The sequence below is a fragment of the Lutzomyia longipalpis genome, chromosome 3 (assembly GCF_024334085.1).
Source record: "Lutzomyia longipalpis isolate SR_M1_2022 chromosome 3, ASM2433408v1".
NCBI classification, from domain to species: domain Eukaryota; kingdom Metazoa; phylum Arthropoda; class Insecta; order Diptera; family Psychodidae; genus Lutzomyia; species Lutzomyia longipalpis.
The window spans coordinates 20849317-20869355 of record NC_074709.1 but is presented as its reverse complement, the minus strand read 5'-3'; the positions used below and the strand labels follow the sequence as shown (position 1 = coordinate 20869355).

Below are 20039 nucleotides of genomic sequence, written 5' to 3'. Positions count from 1 at the left end.
TCGAAATTTTGGATAAAAGTAATTTATGGTTCAAAATTTAAAAGTATTCAAAAATTGATTTAAGCAATGAATTAAAACTTTTTTAATTTGTATTAATTTTTTTTTCTAAATCCTCAAATGTTTTAAATTAATGACATTAGAACTTCTAATTAAATTTTAAATAATTTTGTATAAAAGCTTTCGAATTTGAAAAAATTTAACCTTTTCAAATATTTTTAAAATAATTCTTCTATCAAACCTAAAGAAATTTTCCCTAAAGTTTGAAAAAAGAAACATTCAGAAGTCTTTTTCATTGTGAAGAATTTTCTGCAACTTGTAAAAAAATCATTTCACCATTTTCTTTAATATTTTTTTAAAGACAAATTTAAAAAAAATTGTAGAACAATAAAAAAGAATCACAGCTAATTAATAAAAGTTAAAAGAAATTAAATTTTATGGAGAGAATACATTATCAGAAAAGATTAAGCCATTATGCAAACATGATTTGTTCTTGCATAGAAAATCTATCATCATTTTATGCATTCTCTTCGCTCAATTTTAATTAATTTCTTTGCAATTCTTTTTTTTTCTAACAACCTAGTTTTTAACTTTCTTCAGAAATGATTTTCTTTGAACGTTCATTCGTGGATTCACTTCAAATTGTTTAATTTAAAAATACAAGATAGAATTTCGTTAAAAAAAACCAATTCAAACGTATTAATTCTTTAAGTAAAGAACTAATAAACTGGTTAGTTAAAGAATATATTATCTAAATAGTTTTTTCACTGGTTTCTTTCAACTAATTTAAAAAGAATGAAAAAAAAATCATTCTTATTGACTTTTTAACAAAAATACTAGATTTTTAATAAGAATTTTTACTTTAAACTGAATCACAGACTTTCACTGGGTAAACTCTCTCTCTCTTTCATTTCTTGTAAGTCTCTCAGCCAATTCAATGATTCTCTTAAAATTCTAATCAGTTAGAAAAAAAACTGAACAAAAAATTGTAAAATCAATTTCTGTTCAAAATTAAATGTTCTTTGATGGCAAAAATTTATTTTTTTAAAGAATAATTTTATGATTAAAAATAAATAATTCTTTAGAAAAACTATTTTCTGATCTAAAATAAAAATTTTCTAATCAATTTCTGATTAAAAATAATTGTTTTTGATCAAAATTAAATATTTGCTAGTCATAAAAAAATAACTTTCTGATCAAAAAACTGATCGAAAATAATTCTCAATCACATTATTTGAATTGACTTTGAAGACACCCCCAAAGAATTAAAATTTATTTAATTTACTTGGAATTCCGATGAGTCTCCACTGGACTTTATCACGATGGTCCCCCGTCGAGGTTAGCCCTCATCACGGACTGCCTCCTTGTCATCCTTATCGGTGGTGGTGGTGGTGGTGGCGGTGGTGTTGCCTTCTTTGGCACTTCTGCCGCCTCCTGATTCGCAGCCGCCGCCGTCGCCCCTTCATGGCCAACAATTCGCGGAATCTTCGTCACCCACCCATCGAGTGTTGCTCCCATTTTGCCTGAACTCTCCAGCACAGCCTTCCTCTTACTCACTCCAGCTGATGGCTTTGCTGGCGCCCCCTTGACTGCTGCTTGCACACGATTTGTGGGCGTGAGTGAATTTGCTCTTCGATTATTCCTCACAACATTCCCATTCACATTCTCCACTTCGTGATCCTCGTGCGTCGGGGAATCCGCTGCTGCTGTTGCCTTCACGAGGCGCCCCGTTGAATTCCTCATGGGTTTTTGGATCTTTGGCAAAATCGGCGATACATCCAACGTCCACAGATTGATCTTCACCGCCCCGCGTGATCGTGTCCGCGGACTATTTACATCAACATGATTCTGCGGTAGGTACGTGGATAATTTGCGATCTTCCGAATTCTTCGATGATCCCCCCACGCTACTACTACTCTCACTCGTTGCCACGGAATTCAGTGAAGCCGTATCATTGTCATTGCGATTGACATTGGAATCCGTCGAGGCGGCAGCATCATTGGAATCCACCATCACATCGAGACTACATTCACTGTCAAAATCATCCTCATCCGAACGATTATTGCTCGTCCCACTACTCGTTGCATCATTCACACTACTCACACTATTCTCCTGCACATCGCAACGCATCAGGGAGACACGTGGTCGCAAACGACTCTCAATCTTTGCTCTCTGGGCTTTACTTATTTTCTGCCGAAGATTCACCATTGGGACCTTCTTCTTCTTCGTCTTCACACCATCACCCTTCACTTGTCCCTCCTTCGCACTATTTCGCACAATAACATTCTTCTGCTGAAGATTTCGCATCTTCTTCCCACCCATAACAACCATTCGTTTCCCCATTGACACATCCTTCCTCTCATCCTTTCTCCTTGCCGTCATTACGACCTTCTTACTACTACTACTACTCACTTCACTACTAACCACCCTCTTGCAATTTTCCCTGCCTGTACTATTCCTACTACCACTACCCTTTTGCTTCTTCTTATTCTTCTTCCTCTTCAACATCATATTGTTATTTTTAACCTGATTTTTGGCGTCTTCACTAGAGTATGTTAGCATAATATCCTCCTCTTCGGCCTGCTTCAGCTCCTCTTCCTCCTTCAGCAGGGCTGCTTGACGATTTGCCTCCCATTCGCGCTTTTGCTGCTCAATTTCCGCCTCAGCCGCCTTCAGTTGTTCCGCCGTCCATGCACCACCAGTCTCCTCGACAAAGCGCATGGCATACCGTTCAATTGGACTCAACTGTTGGGGAAGGTAATTGGTTTTGACGTAATTGATTAATCAACCTTTTCTCTTCTCAACTTTACACAACAAACAAATTCTAAAAATTAGGATTAATTCACATTTTGTTGGATTGCGAGTGATAGTCTACAATCATTTTCAATAGATTTGTATTCTGTCTGTCAATCCATTTTTTTTTCTTTATTCTCTGCGCTTTACTCCAAAGGTCTCCCCCCTCTGAATTTGCCTAACCTTTTTACAGAGGCACGAGGGGAGAATAAAAAAGGAGCTGCGCAAAAAAAAATACATTCAAAACATCCCTGTGAATTTAAAAGAATTAAATGAAAAAAAAAATTCTGACATTTCCTTTTTGTTTTGTTCTCTCATTTCGACTTTTGTATTTAGGATCTTTTGTCCTCTTCCTCACATTTTATTCGAAATTAATTTTTTTTCAACCATTCAATATTTTTTTTTCTATTCTACAATTTTTCTCAGCGTCTCAAAAACGAAATAAAAAATTGTAGAGCTTTATTTAATCTAAGATTTACGACAACCTAAATGAGAATTAAAACTTTAATAAAATTAAAGAAATATTATAAACATGAACAAAACAAGCAAATTAAACAAATGAAACGCCTTAAAACGTATAAAAATTGAAATGAATGTAAAATGAAAAAAAAAAACCAAAATTATTCGATTAATGAAAAAAATATTTAAAAAAAATTTAATTTCAAAGAAATTATAGAAAAAAAAACCTTATTTTGCTTCCTATTTTTTTTTGTTTCAAACTGAAAAATTCATTTATTTGCATTTTATTTTAAAAATACTAATCAATATTTAACCTCCTAAAAATTAAAATAGCATTATTTAAAAAAAAATAATGTAGGTATTGAATATAATTTTGAATTTAGCTTAGTGTCAGAGCAGAAGCTTATCAACACAAATTCCTTAGGTTCGAGTCGATGAATTACAACACTTTTTGTTATCTTTTTGAATCATTTTCTTTGTTTTTCTCAATGTTTTTCCACTAAATACTTGTATTTCATGAATCTTCAAAACCTTTTTCAATATGTAGTAACATTAAAAATCAAAAAATGTTTAAAAATTTATTAATTTTGATTGTCAAATATTTATCTCCTTCATTGTTTTAACAGTTTTAGATTTCTTTTAATTGAATGTAAAACACTTTAAAAAAAAAAAACTAACTGAAATTTTCGTTAAAGAATTTTCTTCACAATTTTCCTTTTGAATAAAATCAATTTTTGGAGTATTTTAAAAAAATATATATTTAATCATAGTTAGATTAAGAAAACAACAACAAAAACTACCCACAGAAATAAAAAGAAGTAATAGAAAAAGAAAAACTAACCTGTTTCATTAGATTTTCAACTTCTTGGTCGGCTTTGCTGATTTCGGGCGTCCTTTCGGCCACATCCTCAAGTGGAATGTTCTCATCGAACTCCGCCAAATCCGCAGCAGCCTCAGCTGTTGCCGTTTTCGCCGCCTGCACATCCTGTTCGTCCTCTGCGGCCGCAAGAGCCGTCTCAAAGGCACCCACACTCTGTTTATCATCCGCCTGCACGACCGATGGGCCCGCAATGCTCTCATACAGCCGCTGTTTGCGCTCCTTGTCGCGATCAATGAGCTCCTGGAAGCGCGACGACGCATCCCCCGTGGTGGTGTCAACATTAAACAAATCCTGTATGGTGGACGTCTTGAAGAAGGCCGTCGTGAAGTTCCCACCCTCAATTGCCAAATCCCCAAGGAGACGCTTCTGGTTTGCCTTCTTCAGGATATTCTCCTCAATTGTCTTTTCACTAACTAACCTATAAATATGAACATCCCGCGTCTGCCCAATCCGATGGCATCGATCCTGTGCTTGTGCATCCATTGTCGGATTCCAATCGGAATCATAAAATATCACAGTATCAGCACCAGTTAGATTTATACCAACACCACCGGATCGTGTTGAAAGAATAAATACAAATATCCTCTTGTCCCCATTGAAGCGTTCCATAAGAATTTGTCTCTGCTCAATACGTGTTGTACCATCGAGGCGCAAATAGATGTGCCCATGATAGTTCAAGAAAGCCTCCAAAACATCCAGCATTCGTGTCATTTGCGTAAAAATCAACACACGATGTCCGTCTGTTTTCAATTTACGCAACAAAACATTGAGCGTTTGCAATTTCCCACAATCGTACTGAATTAATCGTGGATCAGGGAACTGCGAAAGAGTTTTCGGGGAAGAAAGAAAGAAAAAATGACATTTTAGGCAAAGAATCTTGCGAATTTGTCTTATTTTTCTTTAAATATTCTTAAAAAATAAAATATTTTGCTGAAAATCATTCTAAATTAAACTTTTTATTTATTTTTTGTTGAAAAAACTCAATAAAAAAATTATGGTAACCCATGTCAATAAACGAAGTATGCCACACTGAGCATTACTTTAGCTTAACGTCAGAGCACACTCTTTGCAATGCAAAAATCCCAAGTTCGAATCCACCAAAACAAAATTTTTTTTCACGTATTTTTTTAAAGCTTTTATGGAGATTTTTTAATAAAATCTGCTTTTTCAACAAGAATATGAGACAATTTAATGAAAAACACAATGTAGCAAACCAAAAATTCTCTAATTCCCATGAAAAAATTATGAATTATATAGAATTAAAAGAATTTCCAGTTAGCTTTGTTTTTTCTCTGGCATCGGTGCAAAAATGAATGAATTTCTTAAATTCAAGAGCATTCATTCATTGATTTATCCGATGCGTGAAACAATGATAAAAAAAGAAGAAAATATTGCAAACAAACCTGCGTGCTCATGGCTGAAATGATGGGATGCAAAAGGACAAGCTTTGACGAGAGTTCCTCCCGCAGGGTGGTTTGTCTGTCATTTTCCTCGTTCAGCTTGGACGGTGGCGGGTGGGAGACGTGTAATGTTGGCATTGGTGCTGAGACATTTGGTACAAATGTGACAAAATTACTAAAGATGGACGACAATGCACGCGTCCGCTCTTCATATGTCTTTATTGCATCCCCCAGCGATGTCTCAACCTCACGCTTTGGGTGCAACATTATATTTCGGCAGGTTTCATAGCCACGACACGTCCATGGGAAAACATTCTTCACTGGGGCCGCATTCAAATCAACAATTGATTGCCGAAGATCTTCCCCATAGACGGGTGTTGCATCAACACGCCGCCTATTTGTCCGCCCAAGCAATCGCAATTGATTCAGCCTTCGTTCTCGGCGAGATTCTTCCGTTTCCGCAACGAGAAATTCCGATTCGGGCACCTCAACGGCACTATACTGTCGCCCACTATACTGCGACGTGGTGCGATACTTGAGATGATGCGCCACAGCAGCCGCAAGTGGTTGCGTATGCCCACTCTGGGGCTTCATCATGAGTGGCTTTGCAATCACATGTTGCGCTATTTTATTCATTTGCCCCACATTCTTACTCACCACCGTCAAACGTTGCCCATTTTGCGTTAAAACCGTCGTTGCTGTACCCGCCGTCGAGGACGTCGGGATGAGAATGTGGCGCCCATTGGATGTTTGCACAATCATCCCCGTATTCTCCCCAATTACCTTCGACAGCTCCTGCTTTCGGCGCACATTAATCGCCCCACTATTCACCACCACCGTTGACGTCTGAACACCCCCAATTTGTGTCATTGCCACCCCCTCACCACCCGAGGCAGCTGTATGGACAATTTGAGCAATGGCCTCACTCGTATCCATTTTCGCACTACTACTACTATTCTTCGCAATTGCTAGGAACTTTGGAATCGGCACGAATTTACTACCCTCCGCCCGCATTGCCGGACTCGTGCCAACCTTCACTAAATTCTCACAAAGGGCCTCCTGGACACGCTCATCGCGCACTTTTACGTGCAAACGGAAGCGCCCCGTTGGGCATCGTGGCGGTAACTCCGGAGCCGTGTCAATCTCCTCAATCAACTTGCGTGGGGTTGACAATTGCTTAGATCTATGTGCCACATACGCCGTGAGACTTAGTTCTAGATTAATTAGCACTAAATTCAGTGAATGGAGATCAATTTGCTGAAACACAAGAAAACAACAATAGTTCGTTGTTATTTCTTTGCGATTAAATTGCGAAAACTTTGTTAAATTAGATTAGATATAATTTAGGAATGAATCTAATTATTCATATTAATATTCATAAATAGATTTTCCAACGTTAGAAAATAAATGTCAGATCTTTGACTAAAAATAATTGATTTCAAAAAAGAAACGTCAAAGATATTTGAATAGTAACGTCAAAATTGAGAAAACAAACGTCAAAGGACAGAAATTAAATGTCTAAATTTGACAAAAAGAACGTAAGGAAATGTCAAATATTAGAAGAAACGTCAATCAAGTTTAAAAAAATGTCAACTTCCTGAAAATAAATGTCAAACGTTAAAAGATTAATTGTCAAATGACTGCAAAAACTGTCAAACTTCAGTAAATATGTCAAATGTTAAAACGAAATGTCAAACTTTAAAAAATGGAACGTCAAAGTTAAAAAATTAACAGAAATAAATATATATATATATATAAATCCAAGTCCAGAGCCCCAAATTTTAATGCAACAACCGTAAATATCAATTTTTAGTGTTCTTTAAGCTTTAAAAAAATCTTAAAATACTCAAAAATAATTAATTATAACTATAAATTGTTTTATAGATCTATCCCTGATTCAAAAATTAATTTTAAAAGGAAAAACATAAGTTTGTAGAAGTGTAGAGATAAAAAATACAGCCTTTTTGACATTTCTAACGTTTTACGTTTCTGACACTTGACGTTTCTTCTTTAACGACGTTTCTTCTTCTTTATCTTTGAAACATAGCCCTAGCACGAGTTTGCAAAGGGTGTAATATTTTTTTTTTCAATTCAATTCTTTGAAAGTTTGGCATTTCTTTTCTAACATTTGACGTTTATTAATACGTTTGAAATTATTTTTATGTTTGAATTGTATAACATAGTATTTAACGTTTTTTTTTAACTGTGAATCTTTTCTAACGTGTACACGCTTCTTATTTTCTTGCTTCAGTTTGACATTTCCTCTAACGTTTAAAGTAGGATTTTTTATGCAAATATTTTAATCTAAAAAGGAAAATTTTTGCGATATTCAGATTCAGATTCAGATTTTATTTGAGGCGAATGCGTATAGTCGCTTTCATCCCACTGCGACCTGAAAGGTCTATTGTGGAAGGGTCCTCGGTTCTTTATCATCATTATCTGATATATATTGAAGATCGATATTGCCCAAGCCGAACGACAGCTCGCGGCAATTTCTTTCCTCATTGATCGGAATCGATCGCCAAAGGGTAGGCAAATGTTTCCATTCACCCTATCACAGAATCAACAAAGAGCGCTCAGAGGGTTATCATTTGTGAAACTGGATTTGTGTACAGATTGGAAAGTCATCTAGGTGTTACTTTCGTTCTCCGTATTTGATGCAAGAGGGCCATTGTTTTTTGTGGATGAGAGTGCATCATCTCTTTCTCTCAATCCAACAATCTGACCAACGTGTACCACTACAACGTTAGCCAGGCAGGGGCATTTTCATCTCTGTTTTTCGGCGTTCGCTTCCGTGTGCCTGAGAGAGACATACCCACAGCTGTGGATAGTGAACACAGCGTGAATACAGCATGCCTTCTCGGCGAGCACAGTACGATGTTTGCCTATCGAGATACAAACATCCTATCCCTTTACGGGCGGTAAATATCCCTCATTTTTTCATATGTTGATTTTTTTCAAATTCAAAATAATTTTTAAAAAATCGTTTGCAATTCTTTTCTCTTTGAATAAGCTCTCAAATCAAATTTTTCATTTAAAAACTGTTTTAAAAATATATATATTTTTTTAAATGCAATTTTCATCGATTCAAATAAATTTCGCCCAAAGAATCCCTGAGAGCTTACACAAAAAACACCAAAAATGAAAAGAAAAAAACTCACCTCCAGTGGATTGTAATCAAAGAGGTTACACGCCAATGAAGCCGTCCAATACTTAATGCCGTCCATACGGAAGGGGGATATGGTCGGTCGTACCTCAAACAAATTCGGATGATTGCACACCTTGCGCAATTGCATCAGTACATTGATGACACTCAAGAGGTTTCCCGATGCAAGAGTTTCTCGCGTTCTATCGCACGCGCAAAAAAATAAATTAAATGAGAAAAAAAAATACGATGAATTAGTCAGAGGTCTTTGCACTTCTTTTTCACGATTCTTTTTCTTACTTTGCACGACTCATAAAGTCATCATAGAGGTACCGCTGACGCTTCGATAGTCGACACATAACAACGTGCTCATACTTTTTCGGCATTTGCTTCTCCACTTCGCACTTTAGTCGTCGCAATAGGAATGGTCGTAGAACCTTTGGGGCGAAAGATTTAGAGAAATTTATTCAACCACACAAAACATTTTCTATTACTTCTTCTTCTTCTCAAATGAGAGAGAGAGACGCTCATTTATATATTATAAAGTCAGTCAGAATATTTGGAGGAAACGTTTATATTTGATTTCTAGAAAAGTATTTTTAGAAAACACTCAAATGTGAAATTTCATTTCGAATCATCATGCTCTGAAAAATCACTGAGAAATTTGAACTATTTTATGTATGGAAATGTCTTTAGAAGGTTCTTTTCAAAGAATTCTCAAATTTTCCTTAGAATCTCATACACTTAAAAACATTTATTTCTAGTTAGAAAAAAGTTTAAGAGCATTGATATCAAATAAGTAAAATAATTTATTCATCAAGTTTCGAAAGCATTCAAAAGATTAAACTAATTCAAATTGAAGAAAAACTTGTTTAGAAATTAATTTTTATTTTAAATTTCAGCGGAATAATTGTTAAATTCCTGTTAGAAATATTTTCTGATAAAATAAAATCATTAAGAGACTTAAAAGAATATTACTGCCTGAAAAATTTTGCCTACAGAATAAATATTAGACAGCTGACAAAATGAAATAAATTTTGCCATTTGACAGAATAAAAAAGAATCACGGCTAAAATGTGCTGAAGGAATAAATTCTTTTGCTGACAGAATAAATAGAATTATTTGCTAAGTGAATAAAATGAACTTTCGATGAATGAATAAATGCTTTTGATAATACAATAAAAGCATTTACTCACAAAATTATTTATTATTTAAGATCAGAATAATAAATTGCTGACAGAATAAAAGAATTTGCTCACAGAATAAAAAATATACCTACTTAGGAAATAAATAATTTTTATTTGATAATAAAAGGATTAGCTGAGAGAATAAAACTATTTATCTACTGACAGGATAATTTGTTAACAGAATAGATTTATTTCCTGTCAGTATTATAATTTGCTGACAGAATAATTTTTTTTTATTGAAAACAATATTACAACAGAATCATTTGCGGTGAAAATAAAAATTATATGCTAATAAAATAAAAGAAATGGCTAAGAGAATAAAAGCCTTAGCTGCCTGAATAATTTACTTCATAACAGACAAGAAATATTTTGAATGAGTTGCTGACAGAATAAAAGAATTTGCTGATAGAATAAATATAAACTTTCTGACAGAATAATAATTAATTAACTTAAAAGAATGATTATTTGGCAGATTAAATTATTTCATGACAAAAGAGACTATTTTAGTCAAACAAAAAGAATTCTCTGTGGAAATATTGCTGACAATAAGATTCCTCTCAGGGAATATTATTTTATCCGCCTAATCTTTATTTTTCCAACAGAATAAATTTTTGTTTCTAATCATAAAAAATTCCAAATAATAAATTTTCCAAACAGGACCTTATTCAGCGACCAAGAAACCCTTGAAATTCGCTTGAAATCTTGAAATTTCAGTACAAAATTCAAAGATTTCAAGGGTTTCGTGGTCGCTGAATTAGGCCCAAAATTAATTTTTCTTTCTCTCTGGAATTCCGCTTTCAGATTTCCTTTTAAAAAAACAATTTAAAATAAATAATAAAGAAAAAAACTCACCTTGTGCAATCGCTTTATAATGGAATCATTATACTCGGAATTCCCTTCAATCATCCCCGTCATTGGATTTGAGAACCACTCCTTGAATTCCTTGTGCGACTGAAATACATGTGGCATGAGGAAGTGCATGAGGGACCACAATTCCATCAAATTGTTCTGTAGTGGAGTTCCCGTGAGTAAAAGTCGTCTAAAAATTAATAAAAAATCCACATAAAGACAAAGTTATGTTTTACAGAGAATTCCTTTAAAAACAACTTACTGTTCAGTTTGAAAATTAAGCAACAATTGCCAACGTTGTGACTTGAAATTCTTAATATTTTGTGCTTCATCGAGTATGAGGTACTTCCACTTCTTCCGCCGGAAACTCTGATGATCCTGTATGACAAGCTTATAGGATGTTATGCAAATATGAAAGGCATTTGCCTTTGTCCATCCAATTCGTTTTGCTTTGCGTTCCTTCTGATTCCCATAGTATGTGAGAATTTTGAAGCCTGGACACCATTTTTTGAATTCCATCTCCCAATTTAGCATCACTGACGATGGGACAATTATCAGGTGGGGGCCCCAGTTGCCTGCCGAATTCATTCGAAAGTTTTATTTATAAAAAAAAACTTCTTTCAAAAAGAGAAAATAAAGAGAAATGTGGTTACCTTTGCAACACGCCAAATGGGCAAGAAGTGAGATTGTTTGAATTGTTTTACCCAAACCCATTTCATCCGCAAGAATTCCATTCAATTTCCGATCATGCATCGTCACGAGCCAATCCAAGCCAATGTGCTGCAAAAAAAAACCAACAAAAAATGAATCATTTTGCATCAAATTATAATGAGAAAAGAAACCCACCTGGTACTCTCTGAGGGTGTGCTTAAGAAGAAATGGCACTTCAGTGACAACATTCGTCGACGACAGCGTATTCCCTTTTGGCTGAAGACTCTCCGCAATTGCAGCAGCATCGTCAATCAGTTGATCCTTATTCCCACCACTTTCTTCATTGAATAAATTCTGTAAACTCGGCCCATCATCCTTTTGCCCATCATCTGTCTCATCCTCCTCTTCGTCACTCTCTTGCTCCTCCTCCGATTCCTCATCATCCTCATCCATTCCTCCGTTTGATGCTGCAAAATTAAATTGATTTTATTTAAGTCTTTTTCTTTAATCAAATATTAAGCAAAAGAAGAAAAAAGATTCCTTACAGTCGTCCGATGCCTCAGAATCAATTTCCATCTTTTCCACTTTCGGTAGGTTTTTGTATTTTGCCATTAGGTCCTCAATGCTCATCTCATTGTCAGCCTAAAATGAGTTTTAATGAGTTTTTTTTTTGTTGTTGAAATTTTAAGAATTTCTGAAAAGTTTTCGCTTAAAAAAAATCTAAAGAAATAAGTAATAAAATTATTTAAAGATTTATGTTTTTTTTTTTAATTTAGTCAAAATTAGGACTTATCAGACATTTTTGCGGATAAAAGAAAATTATTTCTAATGTATTTTTAAATATTAAAAAAGTATTTGTTAAATCGAAGAAAAGGAACAATTAACAATCGAAAAGAAACGTCAAAAAAATGTTTCAAGGGTACTTTACCAAAGACACACCGAAGAAACATCAGTGAAAATGTTTCATCTATTTAAAGGGACAAACTAATGCAGTATTGACGTCATTTCTTGAATTTTTTCATAAATCTTTGCAGGTTTTTCTCAGTTAAAAAAAAAGATAAAAATTCCTAAAAAAAAAAATTGGGAATATTAAATGTTTCACGTTAGGACCTACGTAAAAACTAAAAGAACGCGAAAAGGTTAAAAATGTATTTTCAAACATTAAAAAAGTATCATTTAATCCTTTAGAAAGGAACAATCAGAGATAGAAAAAAAATCAAAAATGTTTCAATTACACCGAAGAAACATCAACGCAAATATTTCATGTTTTTAAAGGGTCATAAAATGAAATATTCACATAATTTTATTGCAATCTTTTGGGCTAATCTTTGCAAGCTTTTTTTAAAGTAAAAAATTATCTATTTATGTCCTTTCTACTTTCTCTTAAAGATTTTGAGCCTGATTTATCACTTTCGCTTTCGTATGAAACATAAAAACAGTGAAACATTCAATCTTTTCATCAGGATATTTTTTTTCTATGGATGCTCTTAGAAGATATTTATCAGTCAAAACGTCTCCTTTTGCTTCTTTTGTGTGAATTTCATGTTATTTTCTCTTTGAAGGAACAATGAAAATACTTTTAATTTTATGTTTCACGTTTTAGTAAGCGCAATGTCCCAATGGACAAGAAAGGGTTAAATGAATCAGAGTTCTTCCTTTTAACAGTCAGAGTTTTTAATTTTTTGTCTCATTTTGGCTTATTTTTATACAAATCACAAGATTTTCTCGGGAAAAAAATTCAAACAGAAATAAATTCCTAAAAATTCTTTTTTCTTTAACAATCAGACAAATGCCTCATTTAACATCAAACATTGAATGTGAAATAAACTTCTCAAGAATAGAGAAAGAAAATCACAATCAGAAGACATTTTTCATCATTTTATTTATTCTTTTTAGTTTTTCTCAATGAGTATTCTTTGAAAAAAAAAATTGAAAAATATAATCTCAAAAAAGAAAGAATTTCTTACCTCAAGTTCAGCAATTTCCTTCTTGTGATCCTTATTCTTCTCCTTACTCTCCTGCTCCATTATTGATTCCTCATCATCCGTACTGGAAGCCGTTGCCTTGAATTCCTCATCAGCTGAATCATCAACCCTCTCGGTTGTATCCTCATCAATGTCCGGCAGGACAATATTGTCACGATTCTTGAGATAATCCTTCGGCAGTTCCTTGAGGAAATCATCAAAATCCATCTCAGATTCACGCTGAAGCGCAAGAATTTCCTCATTGACACACGTTGCCTCCGCTTCGGCTTTTGCTATTGTCTCCTCATCGTCATCCGATGACTCATTCCCCGGGGAAAATTCATCATCTGACTGCGCGGTGCGTTTAGGTGATGAAATACGACTACTATTGAGACTCGGTGCTGCACTCCCGTCCACAACACTCTTATTCATCCCCTCGGCAAGTTGCTGCGAAAACTTCTCCGTCTGATCCACAATGAAGCTCAAATGCTGATCGAGTGCCTTCTTCCGTTTCTCTTCGAGCTTCGTCTGTTGCTTGTACTCCACGAGTTTCTCAACATTCGACCAGAAAACCTTTATCTCCTTCGCCACAAAGGCAGCTATTCGCTTTAGTTGCGCCTCCTGAGCACGTTCCGCCCTCTGGGCTGCCATTGCTTTGTCCTGGAAGTACTTTTGCACCATTCGCGCGCATTTCTTCGCCGCTGCCTTCTTCCATTTGCGCTCCTGGGCAAAATCCGCCGATAGCCACACCATCTCCTCCAGCAAGTAGTCCCAATGCGCTTTCGGACGTGATGGTTCCTGCAGCTTCGGTAGACGCTTCTCTGTCCACAAGCCCTCACGTTGCAATTCCGAAATACGCTGCATCACATAAACCTCCTGCTTTGCCTTCACTGAAAATTGCTCCTGCGTCCCTCCGCCGCTTGAACTCGCCGGCGTGGAAGGGGTAGGTGTCAACGGGGTGGCCGGAGTGGTAAGTGATGATGATGATGTTGACAGTAGTGGTGGCTTCTTGTCCGGTGTCTCCACGGTATCAGGTACCAAAGGTGTCCCACCTTTTGATTTTTGTATTTGTTTTCCCAACGATTTAACGAAGATTGCAAAAGAAAAAAAACAAAATGGGAAGAAAATTAATTTTCTTTTCCTTCTTTTCTTTTTTTTTAAATAAAAAAAACTTTAAGAAAGAATTTTTAAAGAAAAAGAATTTATTTTTATATTTTTCATTTAAAAATTCTTCCTTTAACAATCAATCAGACAAATGCCTCATTTAACATCAAACATTGAATGTGAAATAACTTCTCAAGAATAGAGAAAGAAAATCACAATCAGAAGACATTTTTCATCATTTTATTTATTTTTTAGTTTCTTTTCGAAAGGAAAAGTCTTCAAAATCTCTTCCAGAATTTTAAATTTTTTTGTGTGCAAGTTTTTAAAACTAAAAGATTTTGTTTAAATCATTGGAGAATTGCGTAAATTTACAAAATATCCACTTCTTTCTCTCTCTCTCTCTCGCTCACTTTTTCTTTCAAAATTTACTTTTTATTCAAAAAAAGAAAAAAAAAAAAAAAGATTTCTAAATAAATTGAAAAGCATTAAATTTTCATGCGAGAATTTCTTTTGGCAAAGAAAAAAATCTCACTAAATTAAAATTTTGAAAACTAAAAATAATTACAAAAACCTTTTTTGAAACATTTATTTGGAAATAAAAGAAATATTACTTCAGATCATGCTTTATTGATGTTTTCTTCTTTTTTTTTTCAAAAAAAGAAAGAGAAAAATAAATTCCACAAAAAGGCACGACATTGAGATAAATAAAAAATGGAAAATAAATAGAAAAAAAAAGAAAATCTTTAAAATTAAAAAAAAAATAGACATGAGAATGACTTGAAAGGTGCTACCTGGCACCAGAGGAATCGATAAATTGCCTTGTGCTGTAGGAACCGGAATTTGGCCAAACACCATCCCGTGACGACCCCCCTGGGGCCTTCCGGGTATGTGACCTATGGAAGGAGAAGAGAACCAACCCCCCAAACAAACAAATGAATCCAATTTTAGCTACTTTTTCTTTCTTATTTCTTCTTTTTTTTCCTTCATGCCTTTCAATTTTTTATTTTTAAATTTTCTTTTTATGATTTTTTTTTTCAAAATTTGTTTTTTCTTTTAAATTTCTTTACTGTAGAACCAATAGAACAACGAATTTTCTATTAAACACAAAATAAATAAAATGCTTCTCGATCTTTTATCCTTTTTTTTTTTCATCTTTCTAAATAATAATTAAGAAAGATAAAAAATATTGTAAATATTGTAGCAATCTCCAGAGATTGTTTTCTTTAAAATTTTATTATATAAATTAAGGATTTTTTTTTAATGTTTAGGATTTTTATTCCAAATTTTTTTTTCACACATTCGTTGTGCTTCTGGAACTACCAATTCTTAATTTTTGTTGTTGTGATTCTGTGTTTATGACGAATAATTAGGAGGTAAGAAAATAGTTGTTTTGCAAATGAAGGTTGATGGATTTCTTTTATTTTATTTTATTTTTCTTTGTAACGTAAAATTGAGGTTAAATAGGATCTATCTTGTACTCTAAACTACAAAATTAAAACCTTTTTTGTTTTTTTTAAAGCTGCTACAAGGTCATAAAATTATATATGGAAGTTAGTCTCTGATTAAATAATAAAAAATATTCAAAAAACGTTTCAAAAACCCAGAATTGACAAATGTAAGATTTATTAATTAGTACTCTCGACAATTTTACTTTGTTGTCTTTTACTAAAATTCATTACAAAACCTAGTTTAATCGTCTTAAGTGGGATCTAAGTTTTTCTAAATTAGATTAAAGTTTTTCGAACTATGTAGATTAAAATTTTTACTAACTAGGTTTAAGTTTTCTTAAAATAGGCTGCTATTTTTTTTTAAGTTAGGCTTCAGTTTTTTTAAGGTCAGATTTTTAAGGTTACTATGGCTAGATCAGGCTAAACTAGGGCTGAATGCTTCTTAAGAGCCTGACCTTAGCCAGCTTAAGTATGGCATAAGAGACAGACTAAGTCAGAATTATTAGTCAAGACAGACTAGTCTCTCTCTTGTGAGTGCAAAAAAGTAGGATAACATTTATAATTTTAACAAAAGTCTAAAAGAATCGATTAAAGGAAGAATTTTAGAATTCTTTGAGCATGAATTTCAGTTGAAAATTTTACTTTTCAAGAGCATTTCTCTAGGCTTTTCTCAGCTGATTCTCATTATTTTTTTTAGTTTTCTATACGATAAACTATTCCCCAATTTTTCAACTAAAGAAGAAGTTCCTCAAACTGAAATGTCTAAACTCCTTTTCCTTCTTTCTTGGTTAATATATTCAGTCAAAATGTTAATTTTCACCCTTTCCACCTAATAAAACTTAATTTTTAACCTTTAAGAAACCAATAAAACCTTTAGAACACTGAAATAAATTCTTTTAAAGATTTTTTTTTAAAAGAAATCAACGACACGTTTAGAACAAAATAAACCCTTTCTTGTGCAAAAATTTAAATGCTTCACCGCACAATTTCTCAAAACCACATTTACCATCCACATTTATTTGCTAAACAACATTTTGTAACTTTTCTCTCTCTCTCTCTCTCTCTCTCTCTCCTGTCTATTTTGCAGAACATCACACAGTTTCTCACACGAGAGAATTAAATTTCTGACAAATTCTGTGCACTTTTGAGTTAATGTAAATATATCAAAACAAATTGCCGCACAATTCAACAAAAAAATGTGGTTGTAAATTCAATAAAATTTGTTGAATTTTTTTATGGAAAGAAAACGGATAATTTGCAAAAAAAAAACGTACCTTGTTGCGTTAGTTGCACAACAGCTGATGGGAGGGTTGTCGAAACAGCCACAGGCGTTGCTCCGACTCCTGGAATTTTAATTTCCGTCCCATAAGATTGTCCACAATTTTGAAGCTGCAACGAAAAAATATTTTCTCTTTTAGTTTCCTTTCAAATAAAGTCAAAAATTTCATTAAAAATAAAAATTAAAAAAAAAAAAAAATAAAATCAGACAAATGCCTCAAGAAACATCCTTGGAAGTTATTTTATGCAAAATTCTCAAGAATAGAGAATTTTTGCATTTAAATTCAGTTTGGTGAATTCATCATTTTCTCTCCTTCTTTGTGTGTGTACGACAAACTTTGATTTTCAATCAATCGAAAAAGGGAAGAAAAGACGAGAAAAAAACTCACCAACTTTGCTGCTGTATCATCGGATGCACTGGATGCCTGATCTAATCTCCATGTCTTTGCAAAATTAATCAATTCTGGTGTTTGTGGCTTCTTCCGCCACGTTGGGTAATCCATCATATTTCCAGAAGCTTGCAGGAAAAAGAGTTCAGCCACATGCTCTGTATGCCTGAATAAACAAACAAAAAAACAAAACATTTTAATTGGAAAGAAGCCACAAAAAATATAAACTGCAAAGATAAAAATTAAATATAGCATGGATGGAACAGGAAAGCGAAAGAACGGTAAGTAAAACTTACGGGCTGTGATTCTTTCTTTGTCAGTGAAATGTGAAATTGACTGAAAATTGAGGATGGGCAAATTTTGATGAGAGACTTACTCGCGAGCCGAATCACAGCCAACGCGCAGAAATTTTGAAGAAATCCTTAATCGTGGCGGGCGTTGGCTGTGATTCGGCTCACGAGTAAGTCTCTCCTCAAAATTTGCCCATCCTCAATTTTCAGTCAATTTCACATTTCACTGACAAAGAAAGAATCACAGCCCGTAAGTTTTACTTACCGTTCTTTCGCTTTATACTGTTCCATCCATGCTTTATTTAATATTTATCTTTGCAGTTTATATATATTTATCTTTGCATTTTATATGTATATATCTATGCATTTATATATATATTTTACTTTACTTTTACTTTTATATGTGTATATATAAAACGCCCCACTTCGCGGGGCGTTGGTCTTATGCAACTCAAGATATGACATGTTAACTTTAAAACGCGATATCTCCGGAACGGTTACATAGATTTTCTTCATTTTTGGTATGATGAAAGATATTATAGCCAGCTATAACATATCAAAATATGAAACAATTCTATAAAGCGGTGCTCGAGATATTCATCGAAAACTCATCGAAAATTTTGTTTTCGATTTTAGCGCCACTTGCGGTCATTTTTTGAACTTGCGATGTTCCGAGCAGTTGTAGGGCTTGTTAATATCTTTCATTTGAGCCTGAGTTGATCAAAATCGGTCAAGCCGTTCTCGAGTTATGGCCGATTTTCGATGAAAAATTGTGACGGCCATATTGGCTAAACGGCATGGCCGATTTTCGAAAATGGGGTATTGTTGGAAAGGTCTTGATGGCCCCTATAACATATCAAAATTTCAGACCTCTAGCTATAATAGAGGCTGAGATATAGGCAAAACAAAATTTTGGGGTTATTCAAAATGGCGGACGCGGGGGTGGGGGGTAAAATTTGACCTTATAAACGGATGTCTTCCACCCGATATATGAACTTTGCCGTTTACCGCAAGTCTCTATCTATTACCGTTCTCTTGCAATTTAGCGTTATACTCCGGCCGGCCGGCCGGACGGACAAACGGAAAGATTTTTGGCGCCACTATTTTTTGGAATGTAGGGACCCTAATTCGTGCTCATCCCAAGTTTGAGCCCGATCTGACGACTTTGCATTTTTGAGTGTACACAGAAGCTGTGCTTCTTTGAAGAAAGAATCACAGCTAAAAGAGAGAAAGATTCCTTACTTGTCCTTAAGACTCCTCAATCGTGAGTATTTATGCTCCAAAATTCTCTTCTTTATGGCAGCAATACTATTATCACGATCCTCCAGTTTGGGGCGCTTCCGCAGCAAATTGTGCAAGTCACCGGATGACGATGTAACAATCGTACCCTCCTGCACGGACGCCAATGCCGTCGATGAGACAATGCACGTGGACGCTGCAGCCAGAGTCACATTGCCTAAACTAACGACGCCCGCAGTGACTTCGGGGGCCCTTTGTATGACAACCCCTCCACTACTGCTGCTGCTGCTAATACTATTGATGAGATTGCCTGTGCTCAAGTCACCGGATGCTGTCGATATGAAGATCAAATTCCCCCCAGATGGTGGCTGATTACTTGTTTGTTGCACAACTGCCTGCTGCTGCTGCTGATTACGCCCTGTGGGGCTGCTACTGCTGCTCATCAACAGGACACGATTATCCGTGGCCAGGCGGGACATTTGCTGTGGATTTATCAATGCTGATCCCCCACTCACACGCACTGCTGGGCCCGCTGTCAAATTCAACGATCTGCGGTCAGCTGCAGCAGGAGGGGCTGAGCTTCGCCCTCGGGGCCCCCCTGCTGAATCAGCTTCATTCATGTTTGATGCATCTGCAAAGAAAAAAATAAATAGAGAGAATTTTCTTCTTGTTGTTTTTCTTCTCTCTTTCTCTTTGTTTCTCAGAATTTTATCTTTGTTATTTATTAAGTTAGAGAAGAAGGATAATTTTCTTTCTAAATTTTATATGAAAAATGTATTTTTCTCTGAAATTCTTATGTCTTGGTCTGTAATAAAATATCATTTGCAAAAGAAAAGCTTTTGATTTTCCCAAAAGCCGAATAGATTCGATTAAAAGAATTTTAGAATTTTTTTTCTTCAAAATTTCAAGAATGTTTTGGGAAGAATTTTTTAAAAGAATTTTTAAGCCAAACTTCATGAAAATTTC

At 34.6% G+C, this 20039-nt stretch overlaps 2 protein-coding genes and 3 non-coding genes across 5 annotated transcripts in view; 1 reads left to right on the top strand and 4 right to left on the bottom strand.

Annotated features, from left to right (window-relative positions):
• Positions 1 to 20039, top strand: part of LOC129792688 (ARL14 effector protein-like) — a 693823-nt gene that overhangs the window by 143012 nt on the left and 530772 nt on the right. The window lies entirely within an intron of this gene.
• The window catches only part of LOC129792553 (helicase domino), a 32440-nt gene that overhangs the window by 10069 nt on the left and 2332 nt on the right, over positions 1 to 20039 (bottom strand). The window contains exons 2-15 of the mRNA XM_055831687.1: positions 19077 to 19704; positions 17545 to 17710; positions 17152 to 17266; positions 13329 to 14377; positions 11907 to 12003; positions 11557 to 11828; positions 11364 to 11490; positions 10973 to 11285; positions 10714 to 10900; positions 8975 to 9111; positions 8691 to 8877; positions 5533 to 6786; positions 4091 to 4948; positions 2524 to 2742 (exon numbers count right to left, since the gene is read on the bottom strand). Coding sequence (XP_055687662.1) covers positions 2524 to 2742; positions 4091 to 4948; positions 5533 to 6786; positions 8691 to 8877; positions 8975 to 9111; positions 10714 to 10900; positions 10973 to 11285; positions 11364 to 11490; positions 11557 to 11828; positions 11907 to 12003; positions 13329 to 14377; positions 17152 to 17266; positions 17545 to 17710; positions 19077 to 19693 — 5598 coding nt within the window. The 5' untranslated portion in view covers positions 19694 to 19704. The remainder of the gene's footprint in view (positions 1 to 2523; positions 2743 to 4090; positions 4949 to 5532; positions 6787 to 8690; positions 8878 to 8974; positions 9112 to 10713; positions 10901 to 10972; positions 11286 to 11363; positions 11491 to 11556; positions 11829 to 11906; positions 12004 to 13328; positions 14378 to 17151; positions 17267 to 17544; positions 17711 to 19076; positions 19705 to 20039) is intronic.
• LOC129794376 (small nucleolar RNA Me28S-Am2589) lies at positions 13136 to 13245 on the bottom strand. The gene has a single exon (XR_008751041.1). It is a non-coding gene; the product is annotated as a small nucleolar RNA Me28S-Am2589 (small nucleolar RNA).
• Positions 14566 to 14674, bottom strand: LOC129794375 (small nucleolar RNA Me28S-Am2589). The gene has a single exon (XR_008751040.1). It is a non-coding gene; the product is annotated as a small nucleolar RNA Me28S-Am2589 (small nucleolar RNA).
• On the bottom strand, positions 17353 to 17466 carry LOC129794377 (small nucleolar RNA Me28S-Am2589). Its single transcript, XR_008751042.1, has one exon. It is a non-coding gene; the product is annotated as a small nucleolar RNA Me28S-Am2589 (small nucleolar RNA).